The sequence below is a fragment of the Oncorhynchus masou genome, chromosome 11 (genome assembly GCF_036934945.1).
Source record: "Oncorhynchus masou masou isolate Uvic2021 chromosome 11, UVic_Omas_1.1, whole genome shotgun sequence".
Classification (NCBI taxonomy): domain Eukaryota; kingdom Metazoa; phylum Chordata; class Actinopteri; order Salmoniformes; family Salmonidae; genus Oncorhynchus; species Oncorhynchus masou.
The window spans coordinates 16,016,521-16,032,501 of NC_088222.1; the positions used below are offsets into that span (position 1 = coordinate 16,016,521).

The 15,981-nt window shown below is 43.5% G+C and overlaps 1 protein-coding gene across 1 annotated transcript; it reads right to left on the minus strand.

Annotated features, from left to right (window-relative positions):
* Positions 1–710: 710 nt before the first annotated feature.
* Positions 711–15,708, minus strand: LOC135547804 (transcription factor TFIIIB component B'' homolog). The gene is given in 16 exon segments (XM_064977045.1): positions 711–936; positions 1,487–1,905; positions 3,741–3,856; positions 5,176–5,395; positions 5,486–5,514; positions 5,698–5,882; positions 6,136–6,273; positions 6,374–6,428; positions 6,643–6,737; positions 6,865–6,998; positions 7,115–7,242; positions 7,244–7,264; positions 7,363–7,426; positions 7,533–7,636; positions 15,070–15,455; positions 15,570–15,708. Coding segments are annotated over 15 exon segments (2,004 nt in total). The 3' UTR covers positions 711–936; positions 1,487–1,715.
* Positions 15,709–15,981: the final 273 nt, after the last annotated feature.

Here is a 15,981-nt window from a genome sequence, read left to right on the forward strand (position 1 = left end):
ACTGCTGGCCTGTTAGCAGAGACTTTGAAAAAGCATGTCAGTTACTCCAGTGAGTGTAACTGACTCCAGTGAGTGTAACTGACTCCAGTGAGTGTAATTGACTCCAGTGAGTGCAATTGACTCCAGTGAGTGCAATTGACTCCAGTGAGTGTAACTGACTCCAGTGAGTGTAATTGACTCCAGTGAGTGTAACTGACTCCAGTGAGTGTAACTGACTCCAGTGAGTGTAATTGACTCCAGTGAGTGTAATTGACTCCAGTGAGTGTAATTGACTCCAGTGAGTGTAACTGACTCCAGTGAGTGTAATTGACTCCAGTGAGTGTAACTGACTCCAGTGAGTGTAACTGACTCCAGTGAGTGTAACTGACTCCAGTGAGTGTAATTGACTCCAGTGAGTGTAATTGACTCCAGTGAGTGTAATTGACTCCAGTGAGTGTAATTGACTCCAGTGAGTGTAATTGACTCCAGTGAGTGTAACTGACTCCAGTGAGTGTAATTGACTCCAGTGAGTGTAACTGACTCCAGTGAGTGTAACTGACCCCAGTGAGTGTAACTGACTCCAGTGAGTGTAACTGACTCCAGTGAGTGTAACTGACTCCAGTGAATGTAACTGATTCCAGTGAGTGTAATTGGCTCAATATTAGGAGTTGAGAAATAAAGTTGACATAAGAAAAACATATTCATAAAAAAATATATATTTAAAAATCCAGTTTATTTATAATATTTTATGTGGACCCCTGCAGTACCCCCAGTTGAATATTCCTGATGAAAAGGGAAACACATTTTGTCCACACAAGACAGGGCACATGATGGTCCAACTGATGTTCACAGGGCACTGTGCCCATCTCACCCTGCGCCTTTATCACATGACAAGTCAGGACAGAAAGCATCCTGGGATAGAGCTAGGACGTCAGGCAGATTGGTGGAGATACCAAGCTGTGAGTGAAGAAGAGGAGGACAGGGAGGAAGGTTAAAGGATGGAAAATCATGCATGATAAAACTGATAATAAACTAATACAAATACATAGAGAGGGAAGATTGTGGTGCATTTAAAGGTTTAAGATAACTAAAACAGCTTTGTGAAGAGCAAGTCAGAGTGAATGAATGGGTAAACCAGTGGGGATATTGCAGATTTGTCATTATGGGGTATTGTGTGTAGATTGATGAGGGGAAAGAACTATTTCATCCATTTTAGAATACGGCTGTAACGCAACAAAATGGGGAAAAAGTCAAGGGGTCTAAATACTTTTCCAATCAGTGTAAATTAACCCAAAAAAGAACTAAAAATACATAGGTGAATCCATTATGAGAAGATTTACATCCCCAGGACTGTAGACTCTGTCACCCCTTTCACACCATTGAGCCAATCTATATTGGCTGTGCTGGCGTTGATATTTAATATTCACCTTGCCCTTTCTAGTACAGTTCCAGCGCTGTACATGTCGACTCAGCAGTATGAAAATGGTATGTGTGTCACCACTCTCACCTCCTCCATGGTCTCCTCAACCTCTGTGGCGACGAGTTGTGGTGAGCGAAGGCTCATAGGAACAAACGCTGGCACCTGGTTCTCCTCCCAGACACTTGTGGGATTGTGGTGGTCCTCCTGGGCCCGTGCCTCCTCTTTCTGTTCTCTTCCTCCCTCCTCATCATCATCTTCAGACTGGGATGCCCTCAGGGTTATCAGCTTGGGGGTCCGGGCCGCTGATTAGACCTTCCTACCTGGCAGGGCGGGGCCAGGTTTGATTTTGGCCACTGGTTGGTGGTTTGGCTTTCAGCTTGGCAGATGAGGAGGAAGTGGAGGGGGATCCGTTTGAGGCAGGAGCCGGGGCAGAGTCAGAGGGCAAGTCCCCCTCCTCATTTGCAGGGTAATTCAGGAGCTGTGTCTTTTGGGGGATTCTACCATACCTGAAATACACAAACAAACAGTTAGATTGCCCACTAAAATCCATGGCTGTGACCTTCTTCAGTGTGTGTGTGTATAAAAATATATATATATATATATGCACAGTTGAAGTTGGAAGTTTACATACACCTTAGTCAAATAGATTTAAACCCAGTTTTTCACAATTCCTGACATCGAAACATAGTAAAAATTCCCTGTCAGTTAAAATCACCACTTCATTTTAAGAATGTGAAATGTCAGAATAATAGTAGGGAAAATTATTTATTTCAGCTTTTATTTCTTTCATCACATTCCCAGTGGGTCAGAAGTTTACATACACTCAACTAGTATTTGGTAGCATTGCCTTTAAATTGTTTAACTTGGGTCAAACGTTTCAGGTAGCTTTCTACAAGCTTCCCACAAGAAGTTGGGTGAATTTCGGCCCATTCCTCCAGACAGAGCTGGTGTAACTGAGTCAGGTTTGTCGGCCTCCTTGCTCGCATGTGCTTTTTCAGATTTTCTATATGATTGAGGTCAGGGCTTTGTGATGGCCACGCCAATACCTTGACTTTGTTGTCCTAAAGCCATTTTGCCACAACTTTGGAAGTATGCTTGGGGTCATTGTCCATTTGGAAGACCCATTTGCGACAAAGCTTTAACTTCCTGACTGATGTCTTGAGATGTTGCTTCAATATACAATTTTCATACACATAATGGGGCTGCAGGGTAGCCTAGTGGTTAGAGCGTTGGACTAGTAACCCCAAGCTGACAAGGTACAAATCTGTCGTTCTGCCCCTGAACAGGCAGTTAACCCACTGTTCCTCGGCCGTCATTGAAAATAAGATTTTGTTCTTAACTGACTTGCCTAGTTAAATAAAGGTATAAAAAAATGATGCCATCTATTTTGTGAAGTGCACTAGTCCCTCCTGCAGCAATTCACCCGACAACATGATGCTGCCATCCCCGTGCTTCACGGTTGGGATAGTGATCTTCGGCCTGCAAGCCTCCCCCTTTTTCCTCCAAACATAACGATGGTCATTATGGCCAAACAGTTCTATTTTTGTTTCATCAAACCAAAGGACATTTCTCCAAAAAGTACAATCTTTGTCCCCATATGCAGTTGCAAACCATAGTCTGACTTTTTTATGGTGGTTTTGGAGCAGTGGCTTCTTCCTTGCTAAGTGGCCTTTTATGTCGATATAGGACTCGTTTTACTGTGGATATAGATACTTTTGTACCGGTTTCCTCCAGAATCTTCACAAGGTCCTTTGCTGTTGTACTGGGATTGATTTGCACCTTTCGCACCAAAGTACGTTCATTTCTAGGAGACAGAACGCGTCTCCTTCCTGAGTGGTATGACAGCTACGTGGTCCCATGGTGTTTATACCTGCGTACTATTGTTTGTACACATGGACGTGGTACCTTCAGGGCATTGGTAAATTGCTTCCAAGGATGAACCAGACTTGTGGAGGTCTACAATTATTTTTCTGAGGTCTTGGCTGATTTCTTTAGATTTTCCCATGATGTCAAGCAAACAGGCAATTATGTTAATTTGCCCATCAGAAGCTTCTAAAGCCATTCCATCATTTTCTGGAATTTTCCAGGCTGTTTTAAGGCACAGTCAACTTAGTGTATGTAAACTTCTGACCCACTGGAATTGTGATACAGTGAATTATAAGTGAAATAATCTGTCTGTAAACAATTGTTGGTAAAATGACTTGTGTCATGCACAAAGTAGATGTCCTAACAGACTTTCCAAAACTAGTTTGTTAACAAGAAATCTGTGGGGTGGTTGAAAAACGAGTTTTAGTGACTCCAACTTAAGTGTATGTAAACTTCTGACTTCAACTGTACCTACCTGGTGGATTTGATGGGTTTATCATTGGCTTCTTCCTCCTCTTCCTCAGATGAAGAAACTTCACCAGCTTTCTCCTTCTTCTTTTGACTGACTTTCGAGGAAGCAGCTTTATCAACCTGAAAGTGAGTTAAAGTAGAGGTTGGACAGTACTATCTGAGTTGATAGAACGTTACAAATGTTTTAAATTAATAAGGAAAATAAACAATTGTGTGTGAGCTGCAATGTCAAAATTGGCTATATTGCTAAATTTCATTAAAACAAAAATGAGCTTTATGGTCTTAATTTAAGGTTAGGGTTAGGCATTAGGGTTAGCAGTGTGGTTAAGGTTAGGTTTAAAATCAGATTTTATGACTGTGGCAGTTAGTGACGACTCTGCAGAGCTGCCTCCACGATATAGACTGACCAGGTGAATCCAGGTGAAGCCTATAATCCCTTATTGATGTCACTGTTAAATCCACTTCAATCAGTGTAGATGAAGGGGAGAAGACATGTTAAAACCTCTTAAAGATCCCGAAGTATCGTTGTCCCTATACCGGGACGGTTGTTGCTAACGTGCGCTAATGTGACTAGAATGATGTTGTAAGTAACAACAAACTTAAATTCTTGTTAATCTAACTGCACTGTCCAATTTACAGTAGCTATTACAGTGAAATGCCATTGTATTGTTTGAGGAGAGTGCACAACAACAAAAAACTATCATGACAACTGGTTTGATACATTCACCTCTGAAGGTAAGTCATGTACTTATATTCAGTAATCTTGCTCTGATTTATCATTCTGAGTGTCTGATAGTTTTGTTTGATAAAATCATTTTTTATATTCAAATGTAGGGACTGGGTTCTGCAGTTTGACCCAACTGCTGTCTCTGGCTCCACACCCACCCCGCCCGGCCATCTAGATGTGGTTTTTCTGTAGGGAAGCTAATGATCCATCATGTATGACATTCCTGGGAGTGTGTAAAGTTCATTTTTGTATGTTCTCTATAGTTATGTACTTGAAGATGTATAAATTGACCAATTCGGCACATTCGGCCAGACTTGATAGAAAATATTGTGCAGTATTGCACAACTTTGCACACACACTGCTAACATCTGGTGGCCAAAATCTAAATTGCTCCTAAACTCCTATATGATATTATGGCATTTCTCTTGCATTTCAAAATGATAGGGAAAAAATTGAAAGTGCATGTTTTTTGTTTGCATTATCTTTTATCAGATCTAATGTGTTATATTCTCCTACATTAATTTCACATTTCCACAAACTTCAGTGTTTCCTTTCAAATAGGTTACTAGCCCAACGCTCTAACCGCTAAGCTATCTGTCACCCTGAAATATGATATGACCACAGGAACATTTCTATCCACGATGATGTTGACAAGAATATAAGCTCTATTTTCTGTCTAAAATTAGGTTTCCCTCCCAACACAAAGACCAACCTGTTCCTTAGAAACTCCTTCTTCAGTGTTCTCCTCCTCCACAGGTATGGGCCCATCTTTATCCTTTTCTTTAGGCTTGGTCCTGGGATGCAGGCCTCTCTGGCCCCACTTCCTCCCCAGGTTAGGGAGAGGTCTCTGGGGTCGACCACGGGACAGCTGGACTTGTTTGATCTCCACATGACCCTTGTCTCCTTCCACTGGCCCTTCTGCTTGCTTTGAACTAATACAAAAATACATTGTAGAGATATCTCAGCAAGTAACACTTGTTTCCTATCCTATAGTGAAATTGTTTCCAAACTGCACATGTTACCTTTCAGCAGGTGACTGAAGCAGCCTCTTCTGAGGAAGCAGAGGACACAACAATGTCAGTAAATAAGACAAGATCCTAAGTTACTAGATATTGTGTATTTTAATTTAGTTATATAGCTACTGTGAAAAGCACTTCTGAAATCATGGTGGTTCTACTGCACCTTGATCAGGTGTTACCAGGTTGCTGCTCTTCTTTTTCTTTCCATACATTACTTTTTTAGGGGAGGACTCTCCTCCATCCGTCCTTTTGCGTTTTCTCTTGGGGGTGGTGGCGTCAGCGGCAGGTGTAGTCCCTACGTTAGAGACGTTCTCCTTCTCTCCCTCCACCTCGTCGCTGTCCATCTCCGGATCAGACCTCTCCTCCTCCACGTCACTCAGCTGATTCGCTGCTTTCTTTTCTGATGGAGAGAGAGCAGAGAGAGACCCATACAGAACGCAAGGATGGCTCGTGAGTGAGGCTGAAGACATTACTACCCTCTTAATATGAACTATGACCAAGAAATCACATCACTTTCACCAGATAACATGGGTGAGAGATGCCATATGAGATGCAACACATAGCAAATCCACTCTGAGAAATTCAGGCATTGACTTGTGGTGGAACTCCCTACACGACCAATACGAAGTAGACAAGGAAATGTATTTAGTTACCTTTTGGTTTTCTCTTATTTTTCTTGATCACTTTCTTCTCCGTGGGGGACTTGTTGTTTTTGTTACTCTTCGCCTTGATGCACAAGATCTTCTCCAAGAGGCTAGTGAAGAACTCTAGATCCAGCCTACGCCTCTCCTCTGAACAGAGAAAATACCATAATGCGTTTGATTCCCCAATCCCATTTATAATGACTAAGTATAGTAATATGCTTCTGATAAAATAGTTTTCCAAAATTACTGAAGGCCTTGTCTATCCTCCAGCTGTTTGCTCTCTCCTCTTTCTTCAACTTGTTCTGAAAGATAAAAAACCAGGAGACCAAATTATAGACCTGCAGTAACACAACCATGCCTAGTACAGTTTTAAAGTGATACAACCCAACCTACAGTATTTGATGAGTAAAGCAAATATCTTAATATCAGTGATTTCTTATGAGGCTAATAATTTAGAATATTCTATTGTATACAGGAAATATTGAGACTATCATAGCATACACAGGTAATATATACCTTGATCTCAACGCGACCGCGGTGAGGAAACAGCTGTCCAATCATAGAGAAGTCTGTTCCCACCATATTGATAGCCAGGAAGAACATGTCTGTCTCTGATGAAACACACACCTTTGGTTTAAGTAAGACTTTTGGTTTCAATGTGCAGAAACAAATACAGATTGCCTAGTTGTGCATGATGTGGGAGTACACATCAGATACCAAGTGGTTGTCATACTGTACCTTTGTTGCACCAGGGTTTGACGTGTGTCCCTTTCCTAAAGCTAGAGTAGGTGGTTGTGGAGCCACGCTCAAAGATCGGGTCTCCATCATTAGCTGGATTTGGCCCTTTCTGCCTCAGGACCTCTATCGTCAAACTGGAGGACACACCCACACCAAGTCAGGTAACATGGCTCACACTGATAAGTCATGATAACGGGCAAGTGGCTATTGAAGTCAAAAGGAACCATAGAAAGCTTCTTTAAACACTGACCTCTCCTCATCGATGATCAGAGACCCGTCCTCTGCCACCCTCACTCGCAGCACAATCACCCCATCGTCAGCGTCATCACCATCCTCATCTTCATCCCTCTGGCTTGCTGTCTCAGCCGGGGCCTCTGGCATTGGGGGCCTCGCAGGGGACCTGTGGGGGACAGAGATGGTCGTTTAAGTTGGGTTAAACAGCATAGCACACCTCTTTATATTGTGTGATCTATTCCACTTCCATTGTAATCTGCCTACTTCTCTTGGGTGGGTGAGCGGCAGAACAGTCTGGTTCTCCCTCTGTTCCTCTTCCAGATAGGACCTGATAGGAACACACAACACAGGGGTTTTAGGGCTCAGAAAAACTCTCTTAACACAGATTATACTGTATAGGACCCACACGGAAGGTAGCCTATATATAACCTTACGTCATGGGGATGGTATCAGGCAGGTAGTATAGAAGATCGCTCATGGTCATTTTAGAGGGATCCAGCTTATATTCACTCAAACACACCTTGGCTTTCCTCAGTTTCTGCACATTGAAAACATTACACGGTTATATACAGTGGAGCAATAAAGAGATATCTTTAAAATGGAAACATTATATGATTATTATTATCTTGACAGATTACTTTGCTGCCATCAAGCATCTGGAAATAGTGACAGCAACCACTGATTTAACTGAGAATCTCGAGGCTACTAAACTCAGCAAAAAAATAAACATCACTTTTTCAAGATGTCAAAGATGTCTGTCAAAGATCATTTGTAAAAATCCAAATAACTTCACAGATCTTCATTGTAAAGGGTTTAAACACTGTTTCCCATGCTTGTTCAAGAAACCAAAACAATTAATGAACAAACACATGTGGAATGGTCTTTAAGACACGAATAGCTTACAGACGGTAGGCAATTAAGGTCACAGTTATGAAAACTTGGGACACTAAAGAGGCCTTTCTACTGACTCTGAAAAACACCAAAAGAAAGATGCCCAGGGTCCCTGCTCATCTGCGTGAACATGCCTTAGGCATGCTGCAAGGAGACATGAGGACTGCAAATGTGGCCAGGGCAATAAATTGCAATGTCCATACTGTGAGAAGCCTAAAACAGCACTACAGGGAGACAGGACGGACATCTGATCGTCCTCGCAGTGGCAGACCAAGTTTAACCACACCTGCACAGGATCGGTACATCAGAACATCACATCTGCGGGACAGTAACAGGATGGCAACAACTGCCCAAGTTACACCAGGAATGCACAATCCCTCCATCAGTGCTCAGACTGTCCTCAATAGGCTGAGAGATGCTGGAATGAGGGCTTGTAGGCCTATTGTAAGGCATATCCTCACCGGCAACAACATCGCCTATGGGCACAAACCCACCGTTGCTGGACCAGACAGGACTGGCAAAAAGTGCTCTACACTGACAAGTCGCAGTTTTGTCTCACAAGGGATGATGGTTCGGATTTGCGTTTATGGTTGAAGAAATGAGCGTCACGCCGAGGCCTGAACTCTGGAGCGGTATCGATTTGGAGGTGGAGGGTCCATCATGGTCTGAGGCGGTGTGTCACAGCATCATCGGACTGAGCTTGTTGTCATTGCAGGCAATATCAACGCTGTGCGTTACAGGGAAGACATCCTCCTCCCTCATGTGGTATCCTCCCTTTAGGCTCATCCTGACATGATCCTCCAGCATGACAATGCCACCAGCCACACTGCTCGTTCTGTGCGTGATTTCCTGCAAGACAGGAATGTCCGAGTCCTGCCATGGCCAGCGAAGAGCCCAGATCTCAATCCCATTGAGCACGTCTGGGACCTGTTGGATCGGAGGGTGAGGGCTAGGGCCATTCCCCCTAGAAATGTCCGGGAACTTGCAGGTGCCTTGGTGGAAGAGTGGGGTAACATCTCAAAACAGGAACTGGCGAATCTGGTGCTGTCCATGAGGAGGAGATGCACTGCAGTACTTAATGCAGCTGGTGGCCACACCAGATACTGACTGTTACTTTTGATTTTGTCCCCCCTTTGTTCAGGGACACGTTATTCCATTTCTGTTAGTCACATGTCTGTGGAACTTGTTCAGTTTATTTCTCAGTTGTTGAATCTTGTTATGTTCATACAAATATTAACACATGTTAAGTTTGCTGAAAATAAACTCGGTTGACAGTGAGATGAGAGAGAGTTTATATAGACCAGGGATCACTGAACAAAAAAAGAAGCGCAACATGTAAAGTGTTGGTCCCACGTTTCATGAGCTGGAATAAAAGATCCCAATGTTCCATACGCACAAAAACATATTTCTCTCAAATGTTGTGCACAAATGTTGTTTACATAAAAGACGTCCAAAAGCTGAACAACATATGCACATCCAGGTACTTTCCGCAGGTGCTGGAGTTGTAGGCAAACTCATGGAAAACAGAAAGAAAAAATGGCACACACTGCTGCTCATGCTCCCAGGTGATTTTATTGTAACAAAATTTCGACCCTTAGGTCTTCATCAGGCATCCAGGCAGTATGGGGCGTTTTCCTTTCTGTTTTCCTGTAATACCGTAAAAGATCCCAGAAATTTTCCACACACACAAAAAGCTTATTTCTCTCAAATTTTGTGCAGAATTTGTTTACATCCCTGTTAGTGAGTATTTCTCCTTTACCAAGATAATCCATCCACTTGACAGGTGTGGCATATCAAGAAGCTGATTAAACAGCATGATCATTACACACACAGGTGCACCTTGTGCTGGAGAAAATAAAAGGCCACTCTCAAATGTGCAGTTTTGTCGCACAACTCAATGCCTCAGATGTCAAGTTGAGGGAGCTTGCAATTGGCATGCTTGCTGCTCATTTCTCTACCATAAGCCGCCTCCAATGTAATTTTAAAGAATTTGGCAGTACGTATAACCGGCCTCACAACCGCAGACCATGTGTATGGTGTTGTGTGGCCAAGTGGTTTGCTGATGTCAACGTAGTGAAAAGAGTGCCCCATGGGGTTATGGTATGGGCAGGCATAAACTATGGACAACGAACATCATTGCATTTTATTGATGGCAATTTGAATGCACAGAGATACCGTGACGAGATCCTGAGGCCCATTGTCATGCCATTCATCTGCCGCCATCACCTCATGTTTCAGCATGATAATTCACGGTCCATGTCACCAGGATCTGTACACAATTCCTGGAGGCTGAAAATGTCCCAGTTCTTCCATGGCCTGCATAGTCAACAGACATGTCACCTATTGAGCATGCTTGGGATGCTATGGAGCAACGTATACGACAGCATGTTCCAGTTACCACCAATATCCAGCAACTTCTCACAGTCATTGCAGAGGAGTGGGACACAGCCTGATCAACTCTATGCAAAGGAGATATGTCGTGCTGCATGAGGAAAACGGTGGTCACAGCAGATACTGACTGGTTTTCTGATCCACACCTAGGGTTGCAAAAGGTCGGAAACTTTCCGGTAAAATTCGAGAATTTTCCATAAAAAGTTATTAAGCCCTGGGAGTTTTGGAAATTTTGCTTATATTCATCAAAAAAATGTAGCTTATAACAGTGAACCTTTTTTTGTGGGATACACATAAGGCAATTCTAGGTATTGTGGCATATTTTGGTTAAACTATCCCCAATTCAATGGAATTGCAACCCTCTGCATGCACAGTGGATTCTTCCATCACATGTGCAGTGCACACTTCCATCACATGTACAGCTGATTCTCAAGATCTTGCACACTAATGAGATGCTATTGAGTCCACACTACTACACTGTTTGAGCCAAGGACTACATGCTTTCAGGTAAGTTTTGATTACAATACTTGGTCGGGAGAATATATTTAAATGACATACATGATTTTTTGTTAACTAGTAAATAGTATCCTACAGTAAAGTGTGTTTAAATAATTTCTAACTTGTTAACAATTTCTGCTAGTTAGTTTTTGCTAACATGTGGGTTTTAGCTTGTTTGAGCCGGCTAACTGAGGAGTGTTAATTCACCTGTTTCCATAAATGTTTCATTTTAAAACATGTATCTTACAAATTAGATGTTTAATCTAACTTCTTAACTATTTATCTTTACATGGAATTGTATTTGATGTTTTTTAAACAATTTTTTCCCTAATCTTTACTGGAAAGTGCCACGGGCACGATCTGATGTGTGGAGACATTTCATTGCAGCTAATGTAGAAGGAAAAGCTGTGTACATTTGCAATTACTGTGCCAAATACTATGTGAAGAATGCAACAAAGGTGCAGAATCAGGTGGCGAATCGCATCTCTGCATGTCTGGCAGACATATCAGTGTGGATGACGGATCACCACCTCAAGCTGAACCTCGGCAAGACGGAGCTGCTCTTCCTCCCGGGGAAGGACTGCCCGTTCCATGATCTCGCCATCACGGTTGACAACTCCATTGTGTCCTCCTCCCAGAGCGCTAAGAACCTTGGCGTGATCCTGGACAACACCCTGTCGTTCTCAACCAACATCATGGCGGTGGCCCGTTCCTGTAGGTTCATGCTCTACAACATCCGCAGAGTACGACCCTGCCTCACACAGGAAGCGGCGCAGGTCCTAATCCAGGCACTTGTCATCTCCCGTCTGGATTACTGCAACTCGCTGTTGGCTGGGCTCCCTGCCTGTGCCATTAAACCCCTACAACTCATCCAGAACGCCGCAGCCCGTCTGGTGTTCAACCTTCCCAAGTTCTCTCACGTCACCCCGCTCCTCCGCTCTCTCCACTGGCTTCCAGTTGAAGCTCGCATCCGCTACAAGACCATGGTGCTTGCCTACGGAGCTGTGAGGGGAACGGCACCGCAGTACCTCCAGGCTCTGATCAGGCCCTACACCCAAGCAAGGGCACTGCGTTCATCCACCTCTGGCCTGCTCGCCTCCCTACCATTGAGGAAGTACAGTTCCCGCTCAGCCCAGTCAAAACTGTTCGCTGCTCTGGCCCCCCAATGGTGGAACAAACTCCCTCACGACGCCAGGACAGCGGAGTCAATCACCACCTTCCGGAGACACCTGAAACCCCACCTCTTCAAGGAATACCTAGGATAGGATAAGTAATCCTTCTCACCACCCCCCCCCTTAATGATTTAGATGCACTATTGTAAAGTGGCTGTTCCACTGGATGTCAGAAGGTGAATTCACCAATTTGTAAGTCGCTCTGGATAAGAGCGTCTGCTAAATGACTTAAATGTAAATGTAAATGTAATCATCTGGCCAAGTGCATAAAGTTCCCTCGGCGCTCACAATAAAGGAACCTCTGACAAAAGTCCCTCTACTTCTATTGGAGGTGAAAATAATTAATCAGACACCTTATCAATAGCAACAGCTCATGGTCCTCCTGGAATCAGACATTTTCTTCACTCAATATAGGAACATAGAGAAATGCTGATGAATGTCTTGCTCGACCTGTGTATGCAACTGGTTCACCTCTGATGCTCACAGGCTCTTTCCCCTGTTGTCTCTAAATCCCACCACCTCAGAGCGCAACTGGTCCTTGTTTGGGAACACACACCAAAGCACCAACAGGCTGACCAATACAAGGGTTGAAAAATTGTTGGCCATTCGGGCAAATGTGAGGATTCTTGAGCCTGACAACGAGCCATCCTCAACAAGGTTGGAAAGTGACAGTGAAGATGAGGCCTCAGAGTCTGATGTTCAAGAGGTGGCCATTGAGGAGGTCCAGGGAGAAGACATGGAAGGCTGAGAGGAAGACAACCAAAGCTTCAGTTTATAGACTATTATTTTACAGATGTATGTTGAAAATGTTTTTGGGAGATGCGATGGATCATTGGGGATCATTCAATATTCCCTTTCTTTTGTTGTTCAGTGAAATCATCCCATGTGAAGAGTCAACTAATTTAATTAAAGATCAATTTGTGACTAAATTGTGTTTTTTTTTTCTCTTGGAGGGTTTAATCATTCACAATTATGTCCACTTATGATAAGGTAAAAGGTTTATGTTTATGTCTCCATATGATATGGCAAATATATCCAATGCAAGAAACATCTACATGTAAATGGTAGTAATATTAATTTGCATATATTTCCGTTAATTCCCACGGAAAGTTACCATCTCTGAATATTCCCCAAAATGTGCAACCCTATCCACACCCTTACGCTTTTAAGGTATCTGTGACCAACTGATGCATGGCTGTATTCCCATTCATGCATCAGCAGACACTCAATTAGCCCATGTCAGCAACATTTTTTTTAGATTAGTAAACTAGTCTAGCAGACCCATGAGCCACTGCAGCCCCTCATGATGAGTTCTGTTTTTTTTTTTGTGGCCCCTACCCTTATCGAAATTGCCTACTCCTAATATAGACATAGTACAGTTGAAGTCGGAAGTTTCCATACACCTTAGCCAACTACATTTAAACTCAGTTTTTCACAATCCCTGACATTTAATCCTAGTAAAAAGTCTGTTTTAGGTCAGTTAGGATCACCACTTTAATTTTAAGAATGTGAAATGTCAGAATAATAGTAGAGAGAATGATTTATTTAAGCTTTTATTTATTTCATCACATTCCCAGTGGGTCAGAAGATTACATGCTACCAAATAATAATTGAGTGTATTACCTTTAAATTGTTTAACTTGGGTCAAACGTTTCAGGTAGCCTTCCACAAGCTTCCCACAAGAAGTTGGGTGAATTTTGGCCCATTCCTCCTGACAGGGCTGGTGTAACTGAGTCAGGTCAGTAGGCCTCCTTGATAGCACACACATTTTCAGTTCTGCCCACACATTTTCTACAGGATTGAGGTCAGGGCTTTGTGATGGCCACTTCAATACCTTGACTTTGTTGTCCTTAAGCCATTTTTCCACAACATTGGAAGTATGTTTGGGGTCACTGTCCATTTGGAAGACACATTTGCGACCAAGCTTTAACTTCCTGACTGATGTCTTTATGTCGCTTCAATATATCCACATAATTTTCCTACCTCATGATGCCATCTATTTTGTGAAGTGCACCTGTTCCTCCTGCAACAAAGCACCCCCACAACATGATGCTTCCACCCCTGTGCTTCATGGTTGGGATGGTATTCTTCGGCTTGCAAGCCTCCCCCTTTTTCCTCCAAACATAACGATGGTCATTATGGCCAAACAGTTCTATTTTTGTTTCATCAGACCAGAGGACATTTCTCCAAAAAGTACGAACTTTGTCCCCATGTGCAGTTGCAAACCATAGTCTGGATTTTTTTATGGCGGTTTTGGAGCAGTGGCTTCTTCCTTGCTGAGCGGCCTTTCAGGTTATGTCGATATAGGACTTGTTTTACTGTGGATGTAAATACTTTTGTACCTGTTTCCTCCAGCATCTTCACAAGGTCCTTTGCTGTTGTTCTGGGATTGATTTGGACTTTTCGCACCAAAGTGCGTTCATCTCTAGGAGACAGAACGCGTCTCCCTCCTGAACGGTATGACGGCTGCGTGGTCCCATGGTGTTTATACTTGCATACTATTGTTTGTAGAGATGAACGTGGTACCTTTAGGCATCAATTAGCCTATCAGAAGCTTCTAAAGCCATGACATGATTTTCTGGAATTTTCCAAGCTGTTTAAAGGCACAGTCAACTTAGTGTATGTAAACTCTGACCCACTGGAATAGTGATTCAGTGAATTATAAGTGAAATAATCTGTCTGTAAACAATTGTTGTAAAAATTACTATCATGCACAAAGTAGATGTCCTAACCGACTTGCCAAAACTATAGTTTGTTAACAAGAAATCTGTGGGGTGGTTGAAAAACGAGTTTTAATGACTCCAACCTAAGTGTATGTAAACTTCCGACTTCAACTGTATGTGTTGGAGGTACACTAAGTGCTTCACTTAACCTATCAATTTGCAAAAATAATCCTACATTCTCTGCAGAGTCTGTGCTATCAAACATGCATCATGTGTTAGCTTCACAAGATTACATTATCAAGCCTTAATCTCTGAACTAAAGAAAATCAGTGAGACTGAAACAATCTCACCTTTACCTTGTTCATCTCCTGTCTCAGCAGTTCTCTGAGCTTCCGGGCCTTGGCCAGCCTCTGCAGGTCCGTTGGGTCATTCAGGAACCTGCTAAACCTGGACCCCCTTGGTGCCAACCCGGTGAGCCCAACAGACACAGACCTGGCTACCAGAGTCTTAGCTCTCTCAGATACTGAGATACCCTCTTCGTGTGAAAGGGAGGATGATGGGACATTCTCTGATGGAGTGGATGGAGCTTTAGTGGCTGGTGTTTTTTTGAGAGATCTAATTGGATGCTGCCTTTGTCTTGTTTGGTGAGCTGTGAGGATGTTTCCTCGTCTGCTGCCTGCAGGGTCTGTTGTGACGGGGATGAGTAATCCACTGCCTGCTTCCCCAGTGGGGGGGTTGTTGTCTCAGGGGCTGGGGAAGATGGGGACAGGGTGCTGGGTTTGGGCTGTACTTTGGCCTGCCTACTACCTCCAGAAGGCCTCCGCCTTGGGCATCTCATGCCCTGTGGGGGTCCAGCATCTGTCTCGCTGGGGGGCCCCTGGAGCCTCAGGGGCTGGGGTCTCAGTGCCCACTCTCACAGGGGACTTGGAGGTCCGGGAGGAGTAGAGGGTGAGGGCCGGGGTTGCGGCCGCCCGGGGTTTGGCAAGGTTTGGCATGAAAGAGAACCTCTTCCTCCTTTGAATTCTGTCTGAGGGGGTGCCACTGGAAGCCTCACCATTTGGGTCTTTATCATCCCTATACCAAAAGACAAAAGGATCAGAAACAATGCTGACAATCAAGGAATATGTGAGCAGCCACACAGTCAGTGGATGGTTGTTGGGAAAGAGGCAAGTTACTCATGTGTATAACCCATGTTACCTTGAACAGTTCTCAATTCTACATCCTATGAGAGGTTACTAACATCCAGAACCAGCTCTGACTGCTGGCCA